The sequence below is a fragment of the Microchirus variegatus genome (genome assembly GCF_963457635.1).
Source record: "Microchirus variegatus genome assembly, chromosome: 11".
NCBI lineage: Eukaryota > Metazoa > Chordata > Actinopteri > Pleuronectiformes > Soleidae > Microchirus > Microchirus variegatus.
The window spans coordinates 4236651-4251684 of NC_139812.1; the positions used below are offsets into that span (position 1 = coordinate 4236651).

General features: G+C 38.1%; 1 protein-coding gene across 2 annotated transcripts in view; it reads left to right on the forward strand.

Moving 5' to 3' along the window:
- nckap1 (NCK-associated protein 1) overlaps window positions 1-15034 on the forward strand; it is a 32177-nt gene that overhangs the window by 1058 nt on the left and 16085 nt on the right. The window contains exons 2-4 of one of the 2 annotated variants that reach the window (XM_083898121.1): window positions 11551-11661; window positions 14798-14890; window positions 14977-15033. In XM_083898121.1, coding sequence (XP_083754247.1) covers window positions 11551-11661; window positions 14798-14890; window positions 14977-15033 — 261 coding nt within the window. The remainder of the gene's footprint in view (window positions 1-11550; window positions 11662-14797; window positions 14891-14976; window position 15034) is intronic. The other variant, XM_083898122.1, reaches the window with a different exon arrangement.

The window sequence follows — 15034 nt, forward strand, 5'->3', positions numbered from 1 at the left end:
TAAGCTACTGGTCCAGTATACAAATATTCATCATACAGTGGTAGAATGAAACTCGGTACATTTACTTCGGTGCAATTCTGAGATACTTTGCTTTAATTGACTTTTCATTTAGTCTCTTTACACATTTTACACCCACTGTCACATAAATGTAAATATTTAAATACTAATAGTGGTATGTTTATGATATTTGCCATTGAAAATATCACCTTTCAACTTCCTACCAGGTCCATGTAGATAATAGAGGCCCAATATCTGACATACAGTTAAATGTCTGTGTATTATCAGCATTTTCTAATTTTCTCTTCTGTTTATTTTCTCATTTAGAATTACCATGTTAACATGTGTAGTGCCTCAGTCTATAGTTTAGGAATCACCAGATTTATATTACTACCTGTACATAAAGTAGTCTAATCATGTTACAATGTGCTACTTAAACATTCCTCCATTAGTAGTATTAATAATCTAATAACCTAACCATCAAGCAGACATTTTACTGTAGAATTAGTACTTGACCTTGTTGTATATTCATTACATTTAATTGTTTGGTTTATTGTTGTCACCTGAGTAATATTCCGAATCCTTCTTCCACTGTTGGTTATAATAAAACAGGACAACCTAAGAATTCAATGTACCATGTTAAAAAAAGATAAACTCAGTGCCCAGTGTGATGTTCCCTTTATAATATCTTGCTCACTCAACTGAGTAATTGATACATAATTTTAGCTGATAAAACCATGAGCATTTATTAGACCTTTTTTTGATTTCACCATAGATATGTAGGCACACTTTTCTATACACTTCCACAGTGCAGCACACAGTTATGTCAATTGTAACATACATATTGATGTGACTGATTCTTTAATGTGTATATGCTTAATGGTTTATGTGTGGGAGGAAAAGAGTAGTGGGTCTGTTTGTGTGGAACGAGCCTTTGTGCTTGGGTGTGTGTGATGAATAAACAAAAGTGGGAGAGAGTGTGAAAGAAGCTAGTTATGTCCTACCAAAGTTATAGAGAGTTCAGAGTAGACATTAACACGTCTGAAGGCCCATACTGTTTCCTATTTTCTGGAAGTTGTGTAGTCATGTGCAGTTATTTCTAAAGCACCAGTTGTTGTTGTTGGTACTGTTTTATTTGAATAATATGATTCTCAATGAAGAAGAAATTGAAAAAGACCTTTTGATAAAATAACATTTTTATCTTTACACATCTGACTTTAATTTGTAGATGTTTTAAGACCGTTTGAGCAGTAGGATACAATCAGAGATTTTGCTGCAATTATTCCTAACACGCCCTTCCTTTCCTCCCTCCTTCCTTCCTTTTTCATTTCTGTCTGTCCCATCATCTATATATCTGTCATAAGCTGCCTCACATAAGGCTTCTGAACATAATCTACCCTGAAATCTTATTTGCATGTTTTAAAGCTTCCATTTACCTTGTGAATATTAGCAAACATTTTAGTTCACTGAACTTGCATCCCAAAGATAGAAATCAAAGAATCAGGACAAAAATCTGTGATATCATTCAGGGCTGATGTTGGCACCATCAGTGGTAATTGAGAATATATTAATCACTTTATTTCTGAGAAAAATACATTCCTTGGTGAACTGCTCCCAATCTAATTAAACGTCAGTGATGTAACCTAGATTTGTTCATGGAGACACAGGTGACAGACTTCGTTTTTGGTTTATGCCTTTGGGAGAGCAATTCATTGTCAATAACGCTAATATGATCATGGTAAGATCACAGCTTTTTTTTCATTTTAAGTGTAATCACTCATTACATCCCACTGATTAGCTGCAGGAAACTTTTAAATCTGTTCCTTTCACTTTCCTCAGTCACTTTTATTAATCTTCGCTGAATGACATTAAAAATGTTTGTTTACTCTGCTTAATTTTCAGCCAGTGGACCTTCTAACATCATATTTTTGTCTTGGACACAGTGCTGCTTACATACTTTCTTTTAGTTTGCTTATACTCAGGTAAACGGCATAGTCTTCTAAAGTAGGATTTGTTTTATTTTTTCTATTCATGAACAAGTTCAGCTATAAAAAAGCAGGATAGACTGTTCATGTAAGGGGCAAATACAGTAGCTGTACCAGATGTTTTCTAAATTCCAGCAAATTTCTGTAGCATTTTTCATATTAGATGGTTGAAAACAAGAAGTGGAAGTAATTTAGATTCAGTTTCTTATAATAGCTCCAAAATCACCCTTGCAATAATCAAAAAGTTGTATATTTTTTAATTTTATTTTTTTAAACATTGCTGAATTGAAATGTGCATTTTCTTGATTAAAGCTTGTTACATGAAAGCAGGGAAGTTAAACAAATGCCTACCTGACACAATCTAAATTAAAACAGTGATAATGGCACATTCCCCAGTGACCCTCATGTGGAGGATAAAAAGGTAGAAGACGGATGGATGGATGTTTCTTATAGGGTATTTTAGTGTGAGTGCATTATTTTATATCCAACGTTATCTAGTCAGTGGATGTAAAGAGGTTGTAGGAAGGACTTCCAAAAACACATTATTCTTACACTCTCACTGAGCACTTTATCAGGAACAACTATTCAACTGCCACTACCTATTCATGTACTTATCCAAACAGCAATTGCAGGTAGTAAAATGCATAAAACCCTGCAGGTACAGAACAGAAGCTTCAGTCAGTGTTCACATTGAAAATGTGGAAAACATAATACCAATGACTTTCACCGTGGCAGTGTGGAGAAGTTCTGCAAGAGAAACACGACATCAATGATGTCAGACAATAGCTGACAGTAACTGAAATGCCCACTCTTATCAACTGTGGTGAGCAGAGACACTTCTCAGAATGTAAAAACACACCTGACATTGAGGTGGACAAATCTACTCCAGCAGAAGACCACGCCAGGTTTCATCTCCTGTCAGCCAACAATGCCCTGAGGCTGCAGTGGACAAGAAGTCACAACACTGGGTAGTTGAAAACTGGAAAACGTGGTCTGGTCCAACACATATGGATTTCATCAACAGCATGAATTTATGGACCTAACCTGCCCTATGTTAACAGTGCAGGAGCCCTAGCAGGTGCTGCTGTCCATGTGCAGTGAACTGTCCTCCCTGAATCAACAAATCTGACTAGAGCAAACACATTTGAGATGTGACAGGAGACTGGTAGCATAAATGTGCAGCTCGAGCAAAATGAGTAAGCAATGTATTAGTGTGATGTTCCTGATAAAGTGCTTTGAGATCGTGAGAGTAATATTAAGCACAGTGATGTTCAGTACTTGCTGATAATTTTCATTGGATCTGCAGAAAAGCCTTTTGCCCTTTTTTATCCACTAGGGTGTTTCGTTTCTATTTTTTTTTTGCATCTGCAGCATTTCTCTAAACAGTTTAGGGGAAGTGTTTAAGTCCAGTTTTATATCAGATTACTTGATATGCACAACAGTGAAATGTTATTTTTGACCATAAATGTGTTGCCTACTCCATCTTTAAGCATCATGTGTTCTGAACTTCAGCAGAAGGGCCTCTTTCTTGACCTGCATTAAGCTACATGTTGAATCCTGCTTGCTGCTGCTTCACCACCAGAATAACCCAGTTTTTGATGACCTTTTGGACTTAATTATTTCAGAAATGCCATCAGAGGTACAGTACACAACAGAATCAGGCAGTTAGATCTGTGTCCACAATTAAGTTATATTTCAGATCAGTATAACCCTTCAATAACAAATTTAAACCTAAGTGAAGCACCCAGTGAGGAAGGGAGTGCTGCATTGTTAGTTACTTGGCAACAGCCACCAAGCAGAACAGTGGAGTGAGGACAGAAGGGATCAAACTTTTTCTTCACACTATCCTGTCTCAGAGACAGTGGAGCTGCTGACAGTGACAACCTTATTATTTCAGCTCATCCTTGCAGTCTTAAAATGAACATGTTATTTTCAGTGCGTCTCGCTGCGTAGGTAGGGTTACTATACTTGGTATTACAATTGAGATGGCGACTGTTGTCAGTACAGTATGTGTGATTTTATGTGATATGCTAGACTGGCAGATAATGCCTGCACAGAAACCAATTGTGTGCGTGCCTGTGTGTGTGTGTATTTGTCTGCAACCACTGAACCAGTTAGTTTGTCTGGGTGGGGTCTTTGTTTTGATTTTTTTCTCTTCTTCTCTCCGTTCCAATGCTTCCCCCTTCTCCTATGCAGCAAGGACAAGTTTGGAAGGTTTGCAAAGTTTATCACCTTCCACTGATGAAATCCATCCCCCCTCACCTTTCCTCAGCTCCCTCCTCTTCCTCCCCATCCCTTCCCTTCTCCTGGCTACCTGTACTGATCTGTTGGTCTTTTCCTTTGTGCCCCCCCTCCTCTTCACGTTAGAATCTGTTCATGCTTAGCTGAATTGACATCAGTTTTTTTTTCCTACTCAAAGTTCAGTGAAAGTTATTATCATGTTTTTCCGGGCTCTAGGTGTGAACAGAAAGCTTCTTTTATTTCATCATTTCAAAAATAAAGGGATAGATTTTAAGCTTCTGTTAATGTCTTTTACTCAAATTCATAAATAACTAATTTGACATGAGATTTACCTCTTTGTGATCCTAGACAGCTCATAGTTATCCTAGATATAATACTGACAAATGCAAAAGGATGAGGATTGAAGATTGGGAGTATTGCACTGCCAGCAGGCACTTGGGCATTCAGCCAGCTCTTAACTTTTTTTTAGTAGTTCTCTAGTGGTTCTCTTTCTACTGATGTGAGACCAGCCATTCTTTATATTCTTTTATTTCATTTTTGCTGCAGTAAATCCCTTCCTGTAAAAATGAGAGAGCTTGCACTGAGAGTTACACCAGACGAGTTTGTTTTATGAGTGGATTACTGGGACTCGGAGGGATGGCTGAAAAGATGCCACAGGGTCTTTTGAATATTCTTCCTCGTAATTAGCATCCATAATTAGTTTTCAGATGTAGGTTTCCCCTGCACAGTGCTATTTGTTTCCAGAGTCCCCTGCCGTATGTTGGTCAGTGTGTGGGACCTCAGCTGTTAATTGCTACCTGGAGTGGAGAAACGATGGTGGAGGCGAGACGAAGGTCTGTTCTGGTATCCAGGCAACAGCTCCCTTACTCCTCCCTGACCACTACTGATTCTCAACTTATTCCCATGCCCTCACATGTCATTCACTGTGCTCCCCCCTTCCATCCATCCTTCCATCAGCCCCCACCCAAACCCAACCAGACAGCCAGCTTATTGCACCAGCCACCACCACCGCTAATTGACAATGTCATACCATTTAAATTACAGAAATTTATTTTGTCCTTCTGTGCCAGAAATCCAGGCAACCAATTCTGCCCTCAACTTCTCTAAGTAAAATATATATGTTTTTAAATATTTGAGGATTAGGGCTGAAATTCTTGTTTTCTTGATTAATTGATTAGTTGTTTGGACCACAATGTTGATTGGTGTTTTCAAAACTTAAACATTGTGTTTTCAAATGTTGTTTTTTTTGTCCACAAACCAAAATTGCTTTTAGTTTTAATTATATCTTTGTTATCTGGAGGAAAGAAACCAGAAAATATTCACATAGAAACAGAAAGATTAGACTTGTTTGATTTATTTAAGAAAAGCACTCAAACAATAAATCGATTATTTAAATAGTTGCTAATCAATTTAGTAATCGATTGTTGTTTTTTTGTAGCCCTATTGAGGATTTAACTTTACTTAGGCCTATGCAACTTAGGCCTGGTGAGATACTGTTATGGTGTTGGTTTATATTAAAAGAGGTATCTAGTGCAGGTTAATTTAAAAATGCAATGATCCTCTGGCAGGTTTTACATGTTTTAGCCCATTTAAAACATGAATGTAAGTGGACAGTATTGCCTGTAGGTGTTTACATCAAATGTTTGTCAGTGTGTTGTTAATTGCCTTTCTCTCTTTGTCAGTCATGTCATTATCATGTGTGATACAGATGTCAGAACAGATAGTGATGGAAACTGTTTGCTTTCCTTAGTTTTTGCTTTTAAGTGACTTCCTAAAATATAAGTTGGCTGCATTCAGCAGCAGCACATCCCGAAACAGAAAATTCAACAAGAAAGGCTGATGATATTATTGTGAATTTGTTTCTTACATGACAAAGGGTCTATATATGAACTAATATCTAAGGAAGGCCATTTGACAGCCTGATGACTTTTTTTTTTTGCTTGAGTTTGGGATAAAACATGTAAAAAACAATTGTAGATTTATTTGATCTGCTAGACCTTCATTGATCAACACATGTTTATAATCCATAGTTTCCTGGTGTCAGTCAAAGTGTAGTTGCTTTCTAATGGACTTTTTAGAAAGTTGTACTGTTTGTACAGGGCGAGGCTCCTGCTGTGTTGTCATCAGAGGACTGGGTTAGCTGTTGCATGTATTTCACAGTCGTACCTTGTTAATGTGGTTCATATTTAGCCGACTTCTTTCTCAGACCTGAACAAGTAGCTGTTGAGTCAACAGTGTCACTGATAATGAGCTCTGACAGCTGTTGATGTTAGATATCTGCTCAGGTGTGAGAGAAGTGTGCACAAGGCCTCAAGGTACAGTACAGTCTGTCATTGATGGCTTTTGAACTCATGTGAGTGTTGTGCCCCCCCCAAGTGTCCCTGTGTTTCATGTTTTGAGAACTTTCAGCCGTTGCTGTTTTTCATGAACTCAGCATAGATGGCGCCTGAACCGACTGCAACTACAAACTAGGAGTGGTTAGCTTGAAATGTAGAATATTGATCATTATTGATCAGAACAATGTCACACCCTCGACCTTCGAAAGCAAAGGTGGAATTGGGGATTTAACCACGCCCCCCCTCAGTGTGACAGTTACGCTACCTCCTCTCGCGAACCCGAAGCTGATGCCAACTCATAGTAACCACAGCAACTGCTAATTTGGGGGACACACTGACTGAACTCCGGTGTGGAGTTTCCCATGAGTTATGTCACTACGTTCACATTTTGGACAGGAAATGTCCAATGTGTTGTTATGTTATGTGCATGTAGCATAGCACAGGACATCTCCACATGCATAATAAGGATGAAGTTATGAAAATAACTCGGTTAACACAAGCAACTCTTCTGTCCTCATTTGGAACAAAACTTCCTCCAAATTCAACTTGTGCTAAAACTATAACTACCGCTATAGGCACTATTCAGTGGTGGAAAATCCTTGATTTAAGCATTTAATTGGCATACGGGAACCACGCTATTAAATGCCAAGTAGGTCACATCTTACTACTAAAAGTGTTGCATTACATGTATGATAATGTTATAGGGCAGTGCAGATTTAGTGGCTGGACCTTCAGAGCAACACAGATCTACATGACTCTCTCTTCTTTTTACAGTTAGTTTCCAATTGACTGGTTATTGTTACATTCGTAATCAGTTGTGGCTCCTGAAGAAAATTTCAGGACGGGGCAATTTTTTCTGATAATGATTAAGGTGACCCATTCAATAGTTGCATAAAGCAAGACAGTATCAATTTGTTGTTAGGTGATTAACAGTCCTTCTTGTGTCCACTAGATGGCAACTTGAACAAATGTTATTTACATGAATCTAATGTATGATGTAAAATAGCTAAACAGGACACAAGATGTGTCCAGCAACCACATAAAGACAGTGGCAGCATATTAAGTCAAGTATTTAACTGACCAAGGATCAAGAGCTTTCACAACTTTTACCAGATACATACAACAAACATATGACAAGATAGTGCAGTCAAATTATTCATTAAAGGTGAAGTAAGTAGTTTATAGTGACATCTAGAGGAGAGGCTGATGTCACCCCCTCCCTTCCCTGAGCACTACGGTATCCTCAGCCGGTCAAATGTCATCCTTGTCGTCTTTCTCCGTATCAGCAGATGAGGTTCGTGAGGCGAGGGAGAGGGCGAGCTACTGCAGCCGTAGCAGACGAAGCTGAGAGAGTGGAGGCGGGACTTCCGCTACAAATAAAGCGACGCTTGATTTGTTCTCTCGCGTTTGTCCTTACAGGCTCCGGTAGAAACATGGCGTCTCGCTGCTAACAGTGGCAACGCAGTAGCGGCCCGCGACCATGTTATTTTACAGGACTTTTTGAAACGGTCCTTTTCTACGGTCAGGTACTGGTGTGCCTTTATCCGCTGTAAAATACGTGTGGTCCATTCTAAACGCGTAAAAAGATCCGCTCTCAGCCTCGTCTCGGCGCTCTCTCCAGCTGACCAGCACGTTTCCACTCTGTTTATACCTCAGACTTCCTGCTCTGTCAGTGAAGGCGGTACTTCCGCGTCGTGGCAATGCAGTAGCGGCCCGCGACCATGTTATTTAACATGACTTTTTGAAACACTACGAAAATGAAACAAAAAATAGTATACAGCGACTAGAGAATGCAGGAGCACATAATAGGTATACAAAAGTGTATTTTGGGTCATATAAACCCATAAATACTACACAGTGTCCCTTTAAGTGTAAAGGAAAGTGCATAATTGGATCTTTAGATGTGTAACTAAATGCATCTTACAATATTCTCTTACACAAAACAGTCCGATTGTCTGAGCCTGCAGTTAAACCCTGAGCGATACAAACATCAACAATGTTAGCAAACAAGCTAACGAACGTAGCTTCAAATGACTGCTGTCCGCTGCTACGAGCCACACGTATGAAAGCGTGAACTCTGTGGCACTGGTAGAACTACGTGATGGGAGCAGTTAAACGAGCACAATCCTCTGTGTATTTTTAAAAAGGCGAGCTTCGCTGAGAGTGCCGCCATCAGAGAGTCGAACAACTTATCGGGAGACGACATGTGAAGAGAAGAGAAGATATCCCCTCCTCTTTGCTAAATTTACGCAAGCACGTTAGTGCAAGCACATAAATCCTCATAGAAAATGCATTGGAGGGTATGTTTTTCGAAAAAAAACTTTAACATGAGAGTCAACGGGAGAATTGTCGGGCAATTCTCCACGCCAATCATATCGCTTCAGAAGAGGCGGAACCATAAAACGTGACATAATTCTGACGATTCTAATTAGACAATGACATATAATATGTCTTTAACGCTGATAATAACTACCTTTGCTAGCAGAGACTGCTGAAAGTAATATTAGTACTGGAATTGCTGAGGAAAAACATTCTCTTTCTCCTCCTAGTTGGTAGGGCGTCGCTCAAATCGTCCCTATACACCGTCCACCCCTGTTTGTAATTTTAATACATTTATTAATTTGACAGAGTTATGACATAAAACCAATGATCCTAGACTAAACTAAGTCTAAAAATGGCAGACCCATCTGCGTAAAAAGAGAAAAAAAGATTGAGAATTGAATTTAATCATTACCCAAAATTAAATCTAATTGAGGATTTGGAGAGTCGTGACACCCCTAATGCCAACACAAGTAAGCCTGAATGACGCCAAACTAGCAATGCAAACATTTGCATTACGTTTGGCGAGTAGGCAACAACCGTTCTATAGAAGGTTGTTTCGAAGCATTGTTGCGCTGATCCTTGTGTTTCAGAGGTTTCCAAGTGTTGTTGTTTGTATGAATTGGCATGTGCTGCTGTTTGCAGTTTCATTTCGCACTGGCTGATGCCGAAAATATTTAAATGCCATGCAAACTGGGTTTATGTGGTATTGTTTCAGGTCCACTGGTTTGGTAGCTGTGATGTGTAATTGTGTGTAGAAACATTGCACTTATAGCCCAGTTTAGTGTTTATTTTAGTAATATTCTTACCTACTTCTCCAAATGTTTGCTACTAATTTCTGAAATTAAAACCTCAACCAGGAAGAACTGAATTGTCACAACAGTCAAACACACTGACCCCCACGAGGAATGTTCCGCTGTGTTTCTAGCAAAGAAACTTTCTGCATTTATGACCCATGCATGGACCACATCTTCCCCACCATTCACAACTACACTTCCCATAATGCATGAGCACTGTTGCTTCCTTCCAGGGTCAGTGTTGTTAGGCAGATACTGCGACACCTGTTGAGATGTAGATGAGAATATAAATGAGGAGGGAAAAAAAATCAGCTCTGCAGATGCAATGAAATAATTACTAGCTGTTAGTTGCTGCTCATGTTGCTGCAGATTACACAACACATTTAGAGAAAGAAGATTCTCTCTGACCCTTTTGTCACTGCCTCTTCCCTCACTGTCATTTCTCCTGAGTCATTTCTTAGTTGACCTCTCTGTGTGACCCCTTTTTTGACTTCCTTCTCTGCGTATTTCTCTGTTTTTTGTTTTTCTCACTGTCTTCTTTACTCAACCCGTCCTTCACTCTGCCTGTCGTGTGGCAGCATTAATTAGTGACGGCTCAGAGACATTTTGAAACTGAAACCCTCTCATCACCTAGGACTCTCTCACTGCATCTCAGCCTTTCTGTGTTGCAGAACTTCCAGTGATCATTTTTTGGGACACAGCTTACAATAATAATAAAAAACAAATACAAAAAAACCCCGATATTGTTTATGAAGCATCACTAAAATATGATTTATTTTAATCCAAAAAATATTTGGCAAATTATTTTATAGTCAATTACTAATCATTAAATTGTTGCCAAGAGAGATTGGTATATTGGTTAAAATATATTATAACATTTAAATATATATATTTTTGTTTGTTTGTTTTTTAAAATTGTGAATAGGATTTGAACTGTGAATTGTAACACATTAAGAATGTAAAATAACGTGGATTACCACACAGAATACCAACAAAATCTTAACGACTATATTCTAATCCAAGATTCAGAGCTCAATTTGAAACATTAGCATATCGCATTTGAAATTGGCATTGAACAATTGAAGTTTTGAATGATTAAATTGCAGCCTTTATAAAGAGCTCATCATATAAGTAACAGAATAGTTATATACAACAAAGCATGATTTAAAAGCCTTTTATTTACGTTTTAGAGCTACTGTAAATGCCACCAAAGCGGACACAGTGTACCTAATTATCTTATAGTTGCAGATCTGTATTGTTTTGTTTATGGTGCTTACAAATCTGTACATTTTAAAGTAACCACCATAACGTGTATGGCTCTACAATAAGCATGAATCTAAAATAAATATTTCAGGATCAAGGCTCAGCTGTGTAATGTTTCTCTGCAGCTCAGCAGCTGAGAACCACTGATAAGTTCAGTCTCTTCAGTTGTAATCTTGTTTATCCAAACAGGAAAACCACATAAATCTACAAAGTGGAAATCCTCCCTGTTGACTCTGCATGAAGTCTAAAATCTCCTTGTTAACGTTCACATCTAAACATCAAGTCAGACATTCACACTGCAGGTGACTGCATCAAGCTTTCTGTGTCCCGAAAATGCCTTTGGTCTGGAAACGTCACTAAATGTCAGTGGAGTCATTACTTCCATCTCCTCCCCACATCTTTGCCTGTGATAAACTCGTTTTTAAATGTCCGCACTAAATGTTTCCCTGGTGATGACCAGACATCTAAGATGATAGACTCTGAGGAAAGAAAATTGAGTCAGAAATGCTGAGATAAAGAAGAAAGAGTTTAGGGGGTTTCAGCTGCAGCAGGTTATTTCACCATATATGTATTTGTGATGCCCCTCACCTCTTCATCTCCTCTCCTTTGCAGGCATGTGGCGACCCCAAGGCCAAGCCCTCCTACCTGGTCGATAAGAACTTGGAGAGCGCTGTTAAATTCATCGTCAGGAAGTTCCCTGCTGTGGAGACACGGAATAATAATGTAAGTAAACCTGCACCTAAGGCTGGATGATAAACATCATCACAAAAACATTCGCCAAATCAGAAACAGCGGTCAATATCTATAATTTTTCATAAATATCAGACCGTTAAAGATTTTTAGAATTCAGCTCCAGAATGAAATTTGTATAAATGTTTATGATCAGAAAGGATACAACATTTTTCAAGCCCAAGGTAAGTATTAACAATTATGTTATTTTTAATTGTGTTTGCACACATTTTGAACATACTGTATATTGAATATTTTGTTATATTAATAATAAAGAAAATTATATCATGATGCTTATTGTTCCGGACTTATCGCCCAGCATGACCTGCACAAAATGTATGTATGCATGTGGTGAGTTTCTTAGTATAGAGAGTGAGAGTGGTTTGGTTGATATTTTTTTATTTGCAACAGTAAAATGTTTGGAAATAGGATATTTTTAAAACAATTACATTGGAGAAGATGAAATCATTACATTTTGGACAAAATAATTTACTATCAAAATAGTCAGTGTTTAATTTTTTTTTTCAAATCAACTGATTGATTAATCACTAATTTTTTGCCATTTGTCATAATTAACCAATCAAATCCACTCATGAAATGTTTTCTTTTGACAGGTGTGTGTGTGTGTGTCTGTGCGTGCGTGCGTGCGTGCGCGTGAGATTGTGTGCGTGAGATTGTGTCCGTGTATGTCCACATTTCCAAGTGACTTCCAACTCATCTGAATGATTGCTCATCATTATTATTATTAAATGTTTTTTAATTATTATTATTTTTTAAATTCTCTTGTATTGAGGTGTGTTTCCACTGCAGGAACTAGATCTCTATTAGCTCACTATTTTAGCTCCACCATGTCGCTCATCAGCTGTTTGCACTCTCTTGCTGTCTTTTCGCTCTCATTGCATCAGTGACTCATCAAAACATCCACATATTTTTTTTTTTTTTTTTTTTATTTAAACCTCCACTGGGAGAACTCAACAACAATTTTATATATATATATCTTTTTGACTGTGACATAGCTGCAGCACCCACTCTGGACTTGTAAACTGTACGTTTGTGTGTGGTATGGCGTCACATTTATGTCAAAAGTTGTGACAACGGTAAACGGACAATATAGGTCCACGCAAGCATATTGAACAAATGTGAGCAGTTCAGCGTGCAGTAATATTATTTGCTTGTGAGCATTTTTTACTGCTCTCATGACTTTTGGCATAAATGTGACACCATCGAAGCAGGAAAAATTTAGATCCTGGAACTATGCGGTGGAAACGCACCTTTAGCTTAGCTCATAGCTTCTGGCCTATGTATTGATGTAAAGCTGTCATTAATTAGCAAACAGCTCTTTGTATGTGTGTGTGTGTGTGCGTGTGTTGCTAACTGCTTTATTCTGTATAACTGTGCATAAATTGTCTTACGTTGTTTTCTGCTTTGTTTCTGTGTTTGTTTGTTTGTTTGTTTGTGTTTTGCATGCTAAACATGGCTTATTCCGGATTTGTGCTTTTTGGTAAGTTTTTGTATCTAAGTTCCTGTAACATTTTTGTAATTTAGTTCCTGTGCCTTAGTTTTCGCAGTAATGTATCTTGTATCTGTTCTTAAAGCTTCTTGCAGCGTGTTTTACTTTGCTCTGTTGTCTCCTCTCTGCTGATGGCTTCTTTGCTTTTCCTTCCTTCATCCTCTGAGTGACTGTGTGGCTGGTCAATTTCCGGGCTCATCAGCCTGTTGAATGGCTGGTTAGATGACTGCCTTGCTCTTTGAATATTTAACTGACTGTCTGCACTAAGGGGTGTTTTAAAGAGTGGATACAACAATTTAATTTGTCCGTTATACATGGTAATAAACATTTACCTTCATGCATTAAAACATGTGACTGTAGATTAAAATTTTTTTAAAAAAAATTGAGGTTTAAAATCATGATGAAAAGATTTTACTTGACTTTGTTAAACACCGGTTTTATCTCCTTGGTGCAGCAGCAGTGTCGTACTCTTCCTTCTCCACTTTTTTCCTGCACATGTTCCACTTATTCCCGTTCAGGCCACACTTCTGATTCTACGGATGGGTTGGATTTACATGCAATGTGCTTCTGTCAGTGCTATCATGTAAATGGAAAAATACTTTCACATTGCCTTTTGATTTACCAGACTTTGAAGCCAGTTTCAAAGTGACAGTCTTTTAAAGCTATATTCAGTTTCATGCTTTGCAAAAATAAATACTTATCCCGCAGCTGTACATATTTCCATCTATCAATAAGCACAGACAGACATTCTAACGTTTGGTGCTTTGATTGAATTTCTCACATTAACAAACTTCAGAGAACACACCCGGGACTATCTTTTTGACTGCTTTGGCTTTGGTCAATCTTTTCTTTCTGAGATTCTGAACTTTGAATACAGCTGAATTTAGTTCCCAAATGTGGTTTTAATTCATATAAATAAGTAAATGAAAAAATATAGGTGTAGTGTAGAGCTGCAACTAAGATTATTACTACGTTTTGATGCCCCCTCTTGACGCCTAACATTTGAATAAAAAATAAATTGAAAAAAACATCCCCCCTTCTGTTTTTGACAAATCGCACCCTGTCTATATGTGACCCTGTTGACGGATTGGTGACCTGTCCAGGGTGTACCCCGCCTTTCACCCTGCGACTCTAAGCCAGCAAAGGGATGGATGATAGGAATGTTAGACCAAAACACAACGACTTGACCTGAAATGTTTGACATGTCTACATTGTCTACATACAGTAAATATAACAATTTAGAAACACTCAGCTCCAAAATCTCAGAGAGAGACAGATTGTGTATATATGATAAAGCACTCATATAAAGTGTTATATTTACTGTATGTTGATGTGACAACAAGCATATGAAAAAATTTTGCTGCTCAGAATTGAACCTGGAGGACAAAAAAAAAAAAAATCAATTAAAAAATAAAATTCAAGAGCACAAAAAAATGAAGATAAAAATTAAAATAGCACAATACCCTTGTTTAAAACAAGAATAACAAATATGTACAACGTGTAGAGGACAGGTATTATCAATATGATAATTAATAAATGACCCGGATGCATCTAGAGACGTGTGTGTCACACGTGTGTACTCCTCTGACTGTGTGTTACTGTGTCGTGTGGTTTTAACAGCAACAGCTGGCTCAGCTGCAGAAGGAGAAGTCAGAGATTCTGAAAAACTTGGCTCTCTACTACTTCACGTTTGTAGATGTCATGGAATTCAAGGTAGGACAACAAACCAGCTTGCAGTGTAATGTGAATGAATACATGCTGGTGATGCTAATGAAGTGTGTGGACTTCTATATCAACAGGACCATGTGTGTGAGCTGTTGAATACCATCGATGCCTGCCAGGTCTTCTTTGATATTG